The 10,585-nt window shown below is 54.5% G+C and overlaps 5 protein-coding genes across 5 annotated transcripts; 2 read left to right on the top strand and 3 right to left on the bottom strand.

The window, feature by feature from the left end:
- Positions 1-1,858: 1,858 nt before the first annotated feature.
- Positions 1,859-2,362, bottom strand: GNI_073870 (hypothetical protein; the record flags this gene model as incomplete). Its single annotated transcript, XM_011132119.1, has 1 exon — positions 1,859-2,362. The coding sequence occupies one exon, from the start codon at positions 2,360-2,362 to the stop codon at positions 1,859-1,861; it is 504 nt and encodes a 167-aa protein (XP_011130421.1).
- A 103-nt stretch (positions 2,363-2,465) lies between these two features.
- Positions 2,466-2,999, bottom strand: GNI_073860 (hypothetical protein; the record flags this gene model as incomplete). Its single annotated transcript, XM_011132118.1, has 1 exon — positions 2,466-2,999. One exon carries the CDS (start codon positions 2,997-2,999, stop codon positions 2,466-2,468), a length of 534 nt encoding a protein of 177 aa, XP_011130420.1.
- A 1,078-nt stretch (positions 3,000-4,077) lies between these two features.
- GNI_073850 (RfeF) lies at positions 4,078-5,193 on the top strand (the record flags this gene model as incomplete). The annotated part of the gene is made up of 1 exon (XM_011132117.1): positions 4,078-5,193. The coding sequence occupies one exon, from the start codon at positions 4,078-4,080 to the stop codon at positions 5,191-5,193; it is 1,116 nt and encodes a 371-aa protein (XP_011130419.1).
- A 232-nt stretch (positions 5,194-5,425) lies between these two features.
- Positions 5,426-6,098, top strand: GNI_073840 (hypothetical protein; the record flags this gene model as incomplete). Its single annotated transcript, XM_011132116.1, has 2 exons — positions 5,426-5,478; positions 5,567-6,098. 2 exons carry the CDS (start codon positions 5,426-5,428, stop codon positions 6,096-6,098), a joined length of 585 nt encoding a protein of 194 aa, XP_011130418.1.
- Positions 6,099-6,340: 242 nt separating this feature from the next.
- Positions 6,341-10,351, bottom strand: GNI_073830 (putative C2 domain protein; the record flags this gene model as incomplete). The annotated part of the gene is made up of 1 exon (XM_011132115.1): positions 6,341-10,351. A coding segment is annotated over one exon (4,011 nt), but the record flags the coding sequence as incomplete, so codon positions are not given.
- Between the last annotated feature and the right edge of the window lie 234 nt (positions 10,352-10,585).

Raw genomic sequence — 10,585 nt, 5'->3', positions numbered from 1 at the left:
GCGGCTGGGGCTGGGGCTTACTTCCTTCACGTACTCAAAGCTCGCATGGCATCCCGCCCACGCCTACGGCCATGTCCCTCCTGCTTCTATGCCCAGTCATTACGACCCTTACAACCAGCTACCGACTTACTCTGTCGTACCGTCTCTTGGCCCACTCTCTTCGTGGCTACGTCACCGGCAGACATCGCGGTCCGACAGCCTCGACAGCTACTCCCCGCGTACTCCGCATTTAACTTCGTCGTCATCTGCGCCTCCGAAAGTCTTCGGCACTCTTCGTCATCGGTCGGGCTCCTTACTGGCACGCGGCACAAGTTCACGCCGGACACTCACAATACTATCGGGGCCGGTCAGTCCCTCAGGAACTCGGTGCGCGGCAGCAAGCAGTACACTTGACTCCACTCACTCCGCCGCAGCCTGGCCTAACACCGGCTCATCTCCCAGGGAAGCATTCAGCATCCCTCCCCGGGGGGGCTTTCACGCCATCCCGCTTGCCTGGGAGGAGTTCAACCGCTATCCTCTCACCGGCACGTGGGGGCTCCTCGCCCTCCCAACATCCGCCGACTCGCATGGGCCTCTCTTCGGCCCGACTCGCTTCGTTGCCTCCCACGGTGTACCGCCGCTCGCGGCTCTCCTCCGTGAGGCCAGCTTCGGGTAACACTGCTCCGTAACTTCAGACAACCCGACAAATCCCTGCCGATACCGCCAGCTGAGTTGAATTCGGGTTTGCGGGCTGAATAGATACGAGTTTGTAAAAAGTCCCTCAACCCATAAAAAGCTAACGGCAGGGCCGGTCGGACCCCAATTCCATCTCATGTGCTGAGACGAAAACGGGCAGATAGACATAATGCTACCGGTCCGGTTGGGTTTTTGGGAGAAGACAGATATATCACCTAACATTCCACCGTTACGTATAATGAGTGTCCGAGGGGACGGAAAAAGTTTGACAGCGAGAAGAGGCAAGTGACGGTCATCCCCGTCCTCGACCTTCTGAATTCGTTCAACCGTTTTGCCGCGAGCACTAACAATATTGTTATGTCCACCTTCTCGTGGAAGTCTAAGGCAAGCATCAATTGCACGATATTTTTCAAGACTTGCGCACATCCATACTTTCGGATTTGGACACGCGCGATCGATGCCTAAGGAAAAAATATCTGATGCCCAGGAGAGACCAGAAAGAGACCAGAAGAATAATTCTTTTCTCTTGAAGAGAGCATTCTCAGTCACAGCTGGCCGACCGTCAGAGCTGTGGTATTTACGAGTGAAGACAAAACCGAGATAGCTCGCGATTGCGCTCATACAAACACGCGCAAATGTCGACAGCTTCCTCGCTTGTTTCGCGAGTGGAGAGTTTGGCCACCGAACGAGGAGTGTATTCACTACAAGAAGGCTGCTGGGATGCAATAAAGGCGAGCATCCAAAAGACTGTCGTACCGGACGGAGGAGCTGCTATCAGCCTAATGCCGTCATCAGTATACCGACAAGCTGAAGCTAAGGGTGATGAGCCAAATGCGACTAATACAAAGCTGTATCCGAGCAGACGTCAGAATCATCCTCAAAAACCGAAAAGTGTGTGCACACATACTCGAACGGCGGGTACATCACGCCTGGATAGCGCATGACCAATGGAACTAACATGGAGGTCAACAGTGGAGACCCATCCACACACTCTAACTACCCGTCATCCGGGGAGGGAAAGACAAGTTCATGACAAAGAAGCTGACTGTGACAAAGAAGTTGACTATATGTGTGTTGGGAGTTGTGAAAAAATAGGTCGGAAATAAAGCTATGTTTTTCTATGCATAAAAGTTCTTCCCTGGTGAGATGAAATTGTATAGGGTCTTTCTCGTTGGATGGCACCCTAGTCGTCGTCTGCAAGAAGCCTCCCACAATCATCGCTGTCCGGCTGGATGGTGGCGCATGCCGGAAGGTTGTCCCATGCTCGAACCAGCCAGTGCTTTCTCTGGGAGCTTTTAGCGGGACTTGATCGCTTCCCGAAGTGGAATTTGTAAGTGGACATATTTTCGTTATCGACCTTCTGAATTCGTTCGACCACTTCGCTATTAGTGTTCATGATACCGAGATCTCTTACCTCCAGCGCTTCCTTGAAGTCCAAAGCGAGCATCAATTGCACGACCCCTTCCAAGAGTTGCGGACATCCGTTTCGTTCACCCCCCAATAGCTCCGACGAACCGTCTGTATTTACGCGCACTAGAACGTTGCTATCTATGCCATAACAGAACACAGAATTAATCTGGTCGTCGTTGGCTATTATTGAGGCCGATGAACTTGACACGTTAATGACCACAGTGCTAAGTAACCCATACACAGTCCTTCGACCCTCGCCCTTGATTCCTCTAGTCATCCTTGCTTATAAAAAAAAAATAAGCCGAGCCGGATGACCAACTTCTAAACTCATTGTCATCTACATACCCAGTGGCCGAGCCTGAACAGTCTGTTTCGTTGCTTCATAGTGACAACCACTCTTCCTCCAGCCACTCTTCCTCCAACCACTCTTTTGCCAACCCTACGCTAGGGTTCATGTGCATGGTTGTCAGATCCTCATTGTCATCTTCTTTCGTTCCCAGAAGCATATCCAACCATTCCATCCCCCCAGTCTGTTCTGGCTTTTGTTCATGTGCGGTTTTTCCTTGTGTGAAGTGAAACCTGTACGAGTATTTTGGACCCGATCCCGACTCGGGATTTTGAACCTTTTGAACTGTCTCCGCCAGGTTGCCTTGTTGGTTTCTGAACTCAAAACCGACCAAGCCAACAGTCCCCTCCAAATCCAGGTGGAGCATCAGCAGTATCACCTCCTCCGATATATTTGGTCCTTCACCTTCACCTGTTGACAACTCAGACACACCGTCCTCCTTCAGGCATAACTCAAGCTGACTATCTGCGCTGTAACTAAATAACTCAGCAATATGTTTTTCATCTGCCGCTATCGTTACCACCGGATCCGAAACACCAATCACAACTAAACTCAACAACTCATGCATTAGTAGCCGGGACTTTCCGCGACGGCTTTTCACTCCTCTCGCCATAGGGGTCAAACTTGCAGGGAAAAAAAATACGCCCGTTGACACCCTCTTCCGCTGTAATCTTCCTTCCCCTTCGACGCCGACTGGGGGCGACCACAATGCTGAACAACAACCGGCTTATTTTGCCAGCACCGTCTCTTAGCCCACTTAGTCTCCCACGCGCGTTTACAATATCGCCGTTCTCTTAGTCGAATTCCCCTCAGTCCGTCCCCTCAGTCCGATACCACACCTCTCCTAACGCCTCACTTCTCCTAGCGCCTCAACGAGTCAGCCCCGTCCTACAACGACACCGAAGCATTCACGGATGGCATCACCTCCTCTTCTTCGCGGCATTTACTCCACTATTCCGCACACTATTCTTGCCGTTCAACTGTATCCCCGCCGTCACGAAGACTCGGTTTAACATCCGCCTTCATATCTTGCTGGGACCCCAGCCGCCTCCATCACACCGTCAAGCATTCAGCACTCACTACGGTACGGGTATCTCTCTGCCAGTGGGTATCTCTTGACATACGTCCACCGACACTTCTAACAAGAAACACGTCCACCGTCATACGAAACTACTCACAGCTATCAAGCCGTTCCACTCGGGCCATCCATCCCTCACATGCACACCGGACACTTACTATTCCGACGTACCCGTGACAACCGTGGGCCGTCTCATAGTACTTCAACCAACCCTAAACCAGCGGCGCGTCGTAATCTCGAACTCATCATGACCGTCGTCAAGTCACATATCCCCTGCTAGTCCGGCTGCCAACCATAGCTCACTCAAGTGCTCTCCGCAAAGGTCAGCCCCCCCCCCCCCCCTGAACCCGCCCAGATTAATGGATCCAAAACTCCACCAGTGCCGATCAACAACGGTGTGCGACAGCAAGCTTGTTTTTGGTGTTGACGCAAATAAAATTGTTACCGAGTTATGGGATTAGCGAGCAAACTAAGAGCTAACGGTGCCGCAGCTGGGGGCAGCAGTGGGCCAATGGCAGGTAAGCACGATGAGTCGGATGACAACGGTGATTGATCAGGGAATGTAACTATGGGGTATCCCCAAGGAGGCCAGCAGCCGACTTACGGAGGGCAACCCATGGGTCAGCAGCCGTCGTACGGAGGACAACCATCAATGGGTCAGCAACCCATGGGTCAGCAGCCCATGGGTCAGCAACCCATGGGTCAGCAACCCATGGGTCAGCAGTCATCGTACGGAGGCATGGGCGGCATGAACGGTCCGGCGTATGAATACCAGCAGGCTCAGCAGGGGTATGGCGGAGCTCCTTCGTTTACTGCCTCTCCTCCGATGGGGTCTCCCCCGGTGGGAGGAATGGCTCGGGGCGGCGGGATCTTGGGCATCCTACAGAAGTGTGTGACTGAAAATCGGCTTGAGAGGTTCTACAACAGCCAGAGTCTAAGTATGTTGGCGCAGCAGTTGGAGCAGAAGAGTGGTCGGGTACAGCAGTTGGCACAGAAGTGGAAGTTGAGTGGCGAGATTCAGAATGACTTGTACCAGTTGGCGTTGTATGACGTGATCATGTTGTGTGACGACTCTGGTTCGATGGCCTTCGAGGAACAGGGGGAACGGATTGAGGACTTAAAGATGACGGTGTCTTACGTGGCGGAGGCGACAGCGTTGTTCGATAGCGATGGAATTTGTGTGCGATTCCTAAACAGCACGCAAGAAGGCAACGGCATTGCAGAGCCCTCCCAGGTGCAGCAACTTATCAGCTCCGTGCGCTTCCAAGGCCTCACGCCCATGGGCACCTCACTGGACCAGAAGGTGCTGCAGCCCTTCGTCTACAGCGCCCTCAAATCCAATTCCTTTACCAAGCCCCTCCTTGTCATCATCTTAACTGATGGATCACCCGCTGGAGAGCCCTACGACAAAATCATGCAGGTCCTCAACCAAGTCCACCAGACCTCAGGTGGAGTTGGAGTCGCCGTCTCCTTCGCCCAAATAGGCAGCGACCAGCAGGCGCAGAAATTCCTCCACGAAATCGACGTACATACCGGCTTCGGTAGTATGGTAGATTGCACCAGCTCCTATGAACTCGAACAGGCCGAAATGAGCAGGAAAGGTGTCGACCTCCAACCCGAAGTTTGGATCGCCAAACTCCTCCTCGGGGCTATCGACGCCTCATACGACAAACTCGACGAGTAAGATGCCTACTTTGCTACTCACGTTCTTATAGAAAGATCTAAGATCTAACTGACATCCAACAAGGTTTGATCGACCACGTCGCGAACGGTGTCGCAAAGGACACAGACGCAAAGTATTCCGGCCCAAGGTTACTCAGTCGGGTGTTCCAAACCGGACTTGAGAGTCGTGTTTAGAGGGAATTTTTTAATAATCTAACATGCAAGGGTGGTCGGTCATGATACTGGTTCTTGTAATGGGTATCATCATGCAGCTAGCGGAACAATATCTCCCTCCCTTCTTAGCAAGGTAAGGCACCCGGGTCAATGCCCCCTTCTTCTGAGCTATCCAGCCCGTGAGCTGGCTGGCTGTCTTTCCGCTACTAACTCTGTTGTAGGAAGGTTAAGCACGCGACCAGCGGTGCAGTTGCTTTGTTGCTGCCCCAGCAGCCGACTCCGATCTGGGTGGTCGCGTTGGTGGCGGTGACATGTGTGCTCGTCATCGTCAACGAGAGCAGTGGAGAAAAGGTCCTGGACGATCGGAGCCAAACGGCCCCTCCGCTTTATGGTCGCGGTGCGGGCCCGATGATCCAGACTGGCTGGTGGACGCACCCTGACATTGGCGTCTGTCTCTTTGCAACCTCCCTCGTGCTCTGCCTCCTCCTCCAACTCCCACTGACCGTGCTCGCCCCCATGCTCTTCGCCGACCCCGCTGCCGCTATAGCCGGTCGCTTCTACCAAACCCACTACAATCGCCAGCCCGAGGAAACCTTCCGACATCCAGACGCCACCAAGTCGTCCAAAACACAGAGCTCACCGTACACCGGAAACCCGCAAAACTACATCCCTCCACTCAGGCAATCCAGCTCCAAATCAGTAAGTGACACTACCCTCACACTCTGCCGCCTTGCCCCGCAAACTTGTGTCTAGCTTGCAGGCAGCCTCACATTCTTCGCCGTCGCGACCATCGCGATCTACTATCTATGGGAATTTACCGACTGGTATTTAGCTGCTTATATATCGATGGTCTTGACCATGGTTGAGGCCTTGAGCACGAAGGGACTGGACAACATCGCCATTCCACTCGTCAGCTGTCTCGCTTGCTACTTCCATAGGGCTCGTCCGACGTTTCTGTAGCGCGCCTATTTTTCGCGCCATTTTCCGCCTCGTATTCAGAGGCCCCAGAAGATGCCGGGCTTGATGCAGCCGATGAAGAAGACGAGGGCGAGCAAGAGGACGACAGTGATCCAGCGTATCCGCAGCATGACGTTGTCGAAGGAGACCGTGCTCTTGGTCGCCCCGAGGAAGTCCGCCCACTTGCGGCCTGCGATGGGGGCGGACAACGGGGGGTCTGTATTCGGGTTTTGTTGTCCCAAGCCGACGGGGCGCGCGCTGCCTTCGGTCTGCATCAGGATCTGGATGGTGGTTTGTACGAAGCCGACGCACTCGGCATCACGGTTGAGCAATTTGAGTTCTACGTCGTAGGACAATTTTTCTTGGTTGACTGCGACCGAGCGCAAGTACGACTTCATTTCGATGTTGATCTCGCCAATGTATGTTTCCGGTCCAAATGGGTCAAACTGAATCGCCTGGATCGTCAAGATACCCGTGTTACACGGTACCACCACGTTCGACCACACCATGCGCCAGTTGTACACCGTGTTCCCGTTCGTACTGCCATAGTGCACATCCGTCTCCTGGACCGTGCGTTTCGCTGCCGCAGGTTCTTTGCCTCCCGACGACTTGTCCGTAGCCGACCACTCGAACGAGCCCCGGACGAGTACGTCGACGCTCTCCTTGTCCAGAGGCAGTTCCAGCGCTCGACAGCCCCAGATCACGACTCGCAGCTCCACCTCAGCCGGGCGGTCTTCGATCAGAGGCATGCGCGGATAGGAGAGGCTCGGCTTAAACGTCTCCAAAAGCATCTCGATGCTGCCCGTGGTGATCACATTCTTCCCGTCAATTAATTTGAGAGGGCGCACCTCAATCGGTATTCTCGACGTCTCCAACATCTCCATGTACTGCTCCGAAAAATACCGCTCCAGCACATCCACGGACAGTTGGCCCACAAACACGGGGCCGGAAGGAGCCAGAGACCATGCAGAGAGCGTCAGCACTGTCTCCTCCGGCACCTTGACGTCCATCTCGTGAAACACCATAAACTTAGGATGCGGCCCCTCCGTCTTACTCGTGTACCGCTCTTGTCGGGAGTCACTAACCTGAATAATCAACTCCACCGGGTACTGCGCATTATGCGGACTCGGATATATTGCGTCTTTGGTTACGGTCATGGACAAGGATATTGCGGCGATCCGAATCACGTACACCCGAAGGCGCAATATGTCAGGCACGCCGCCTCCCGCGCGATACTTGGTTCTAAAACGCGAGGTGCTGAACACCTCGCTTCGGAGATTACTCGGCACCTCCGTCCGGGCCACGATTTGGGCGTTCTCGTCATCGAGCGGCTCGTTATTCATCGTCGCCTCAATGCATGTCTCGATCTTGATTGCGCCGCCCTTGACTTCGTGGAAAGGATTTATTCTGCTCGGGCGCCATAGCACTATGGGCCTCCAGTACACGTCCGGAAGCGTTGTTTCCAGCGCACCGTCGATAATTAACCGGTCGGTGCCATGATACGAGTGTTTGCCTTCTTCATATATCATTGAGCCCTTGGGAATGGTTATCCCGCATGCCTTAAGCACGCCGCCGAACGGCCGGACGTTAAAGCCTGCGGCGCTGAGCATATAGTCGCCCTGCTTCGTAATTAGCGCGATTCCATCTTCTCCGCACACGTGTGCGCTGTTTGCAATATCGCAGGTACATTCCTGATTTTCGCCGCCCTGGGCCAGTCGCAGGCTGTGGACTGGACAGAGAACGCTCTGCTGCGAATCTGCCTCAGAGGCCATGGTGGAGCCTGAGTACAGCTCCTGGAGTTCGGCGTTTTGCATCTTGTCAACTACTGCTTGCTTGACTTTGGTTTCTTTGTCCAGTGCGGCGTCCTTGCGCATGAGGGCAAGGGCAATATAGTACGCTTCCTTGAGCAGTGATAGATTGGGGTTTTGTTGTAGCGTGGTTTTGGGCACGAGTCGCGCGACGGCGGCGTCGTACCGGCTGGTGTCCTTTGCGAGCCAGGGGATGAGGGGGAAGATTGGGATGGACGATTCTCCGAGGAAGGCGCGGCTTTCGTCATAGACGCGTACGCAGAGATGGGGGTCGAAGAGCGGATTGTCGGGAATTTGCAGGTTGAAGTGGAGGCATTCGTGGAAGTTGAAGGCGGAGTAGTGCTCGACTTCTTTCCAGGTGGCGTTGGCGAGGTAGCTGTGGCCACGGTCATTGCGTTTATCGTCGATCATCGGGCGCCAAGGCAGCAGGGGGTATGCGGGATCACTCATCTTTTTGTAGGACGGCGGCACGACCACGATATAGGGTCTGTTTACTTCGTCCCGGTCGAGCACTTGGTCTATGGTGGCTGTCGTGAGGGCGGCCTCGTTATAGTCGCGCTTAGTTCTGGGCAGCAGGTCGCGGAGGCCCCAAACGCTAAGGCGACAACGTACGGTCCGGAGACGTGGAACGACGGGCTGTGGCGCGATGTATGAGGCGTCGTTCTTCCGCAGGACTTCAATCCCAAGCAGGATGTGGCCCGCCTGTCCGGTTTCGTCGCGTCCAGATCCTCCCGGAACAACGCCGAGCATGCTGCCCAATCGCGCCTCTACTGCGCCCCGGAAGGAGACGTTGGCCACTTGTTTGTTCATGGAGTCTGGAGAATTTAGGGTCAGCCAAGAGGGTTCTAGTCGCTCGACGGCGCCGCCATGGATTTGTTTGCGGCCGAGGAGTCGTGAATAATCGGCAAGACAGAGTCCGATTGAGTGCGCACCGTGTTTGACTTCGACCATGACCGAGCAGGGCACCGGTACGCCGTCGTTGGCGTCGATCATGAGTCGGCAGTTAAGCTCAAGTGTGTGGAGCCACACTGGGAAGCGGGTACGCATGGCCACGGGGGACACTTCGTTGGTGCCTGCACAGGAGATTTCAACATACGGATTCGGCAGGCAGTCATTCTTGCCATGGCCACGGGTCTTCGTGTTCTTAGTCTCTTCATCTGCCAGTGTAGAGAGCGCCTCCAAGTCGCCCGGCTCGACGGCAAGAGTACTACGCCGGCTCATGTCGGGTTCCTCTCTCACAAACGCTAAGTATCGCGCAGCGTAGAGGTAACATCGGATCAGGTGCGGAGCGGCCACGATTTTGCGCCGACGACGACGGTTGACATTCTCGGCCTGGACCTTTTCGATCGAGAGGAGCACGTAGCCGGGTATGGTGCTTTGATAGAAAGCGAAGGGGTTGTTAAGGGGAACCCACATGGGCGGAGAGGCCTGCAACTCGCTGGAGGCTGTTGGCACGTCTTTGGCCTGGAAGCGGCGGTAGCCAAGACGCACCCCCTTGTTGGCAAACACTTCCACAAACACGTCTGGATAAAACTTCTCATCACCCGACAGCTGGGCAGTCAGATTCGGGATGGAGCCGTTGTCTGCACCAAAGGTGTAACGCATGTGTCCCTCCTCGCCACCGGCGCCAGGGGAATTGGTCGCTGGCAACGGTTTCGTCTTGGAACGGTAGCCAGCGGTGCTCACGACCACTTGGACTTCAGTATCTGAGTTAAGTCTGGGTGGCGCCCGGCGACTCTGTTCACACTTTACTTTGTCCAGATCGACTTGGTAAATTTCCGCCAAGTACGTTACGAATGTGGGTGTGGTCTCGGGTTGCGTACGCGCATACGTCAGCTCGGCCGGTAACAACTGGCTTATGTCTTTTAGCTTTTGGACTGAGGCGCCCAGCAAGATGCGTCCCAAGTATGCCGAACCCTCCATCTTATTCTCGCCTAGTAACCGCCAGTCCTCACTCGTAAAGGTGGCGCTCTCACCTGGCGGAAACCCGTAGAGGTTGAACCACCGCGCGTGCAAAGGCTTCGTGCTGATGGCCAAAAACGACAAAGACCCCCGAGCCAACAACTTCGCCGGACTCGACTGATTATCCCACACACTTACTGTAATCGCGTCCTCCGTCACCGGTGTAGTCACCGGAATCCGGAACCCCTCATTGAACGTTACACTGCTCCCGTGCCGGTGGATCGAAGATTTCAAACTCGTGCCAATAAACTCCACACCCACGTACAAATCAACCACCTGCTGAAACTCCAAACGGTACAAGCCAATCATCAAATGGTGCGGCACACCCTGCTGTTCCGCATTACCTGACTTTATAATGTTCGCCTCAAACGTCTCATCCAATGCACCACCGCCTCTGCACGCACACCGCAGTGCTAGTCACACACACAGAACAGTGCACACACAGAACAGTGCACACACAGAACAGTGCACACACAGAACAGTGCACACACAGAACAGTGCACACACAGAACA

The sequence above is a fragment of the Gregarina niphandrodes genome, assembly GCF_000223845.1.
Source record: "Gregarina niphandrodes unplaced genomic scaffold scaffold00013, whole genome shotgun sequence".
Taxonomy (NCBI): domain Eukaryota; phylum Apicomplexa; class Conoidasida; order Eugregarinorida; family Gregarinidae; genus Gregarina; species Gregarina niphandrodes.
The sequence above is the reverse complement of the archived record's forward strand: the minus strand, read 5'-3'. Positions and strand labels throughout refer to the sequence as shown.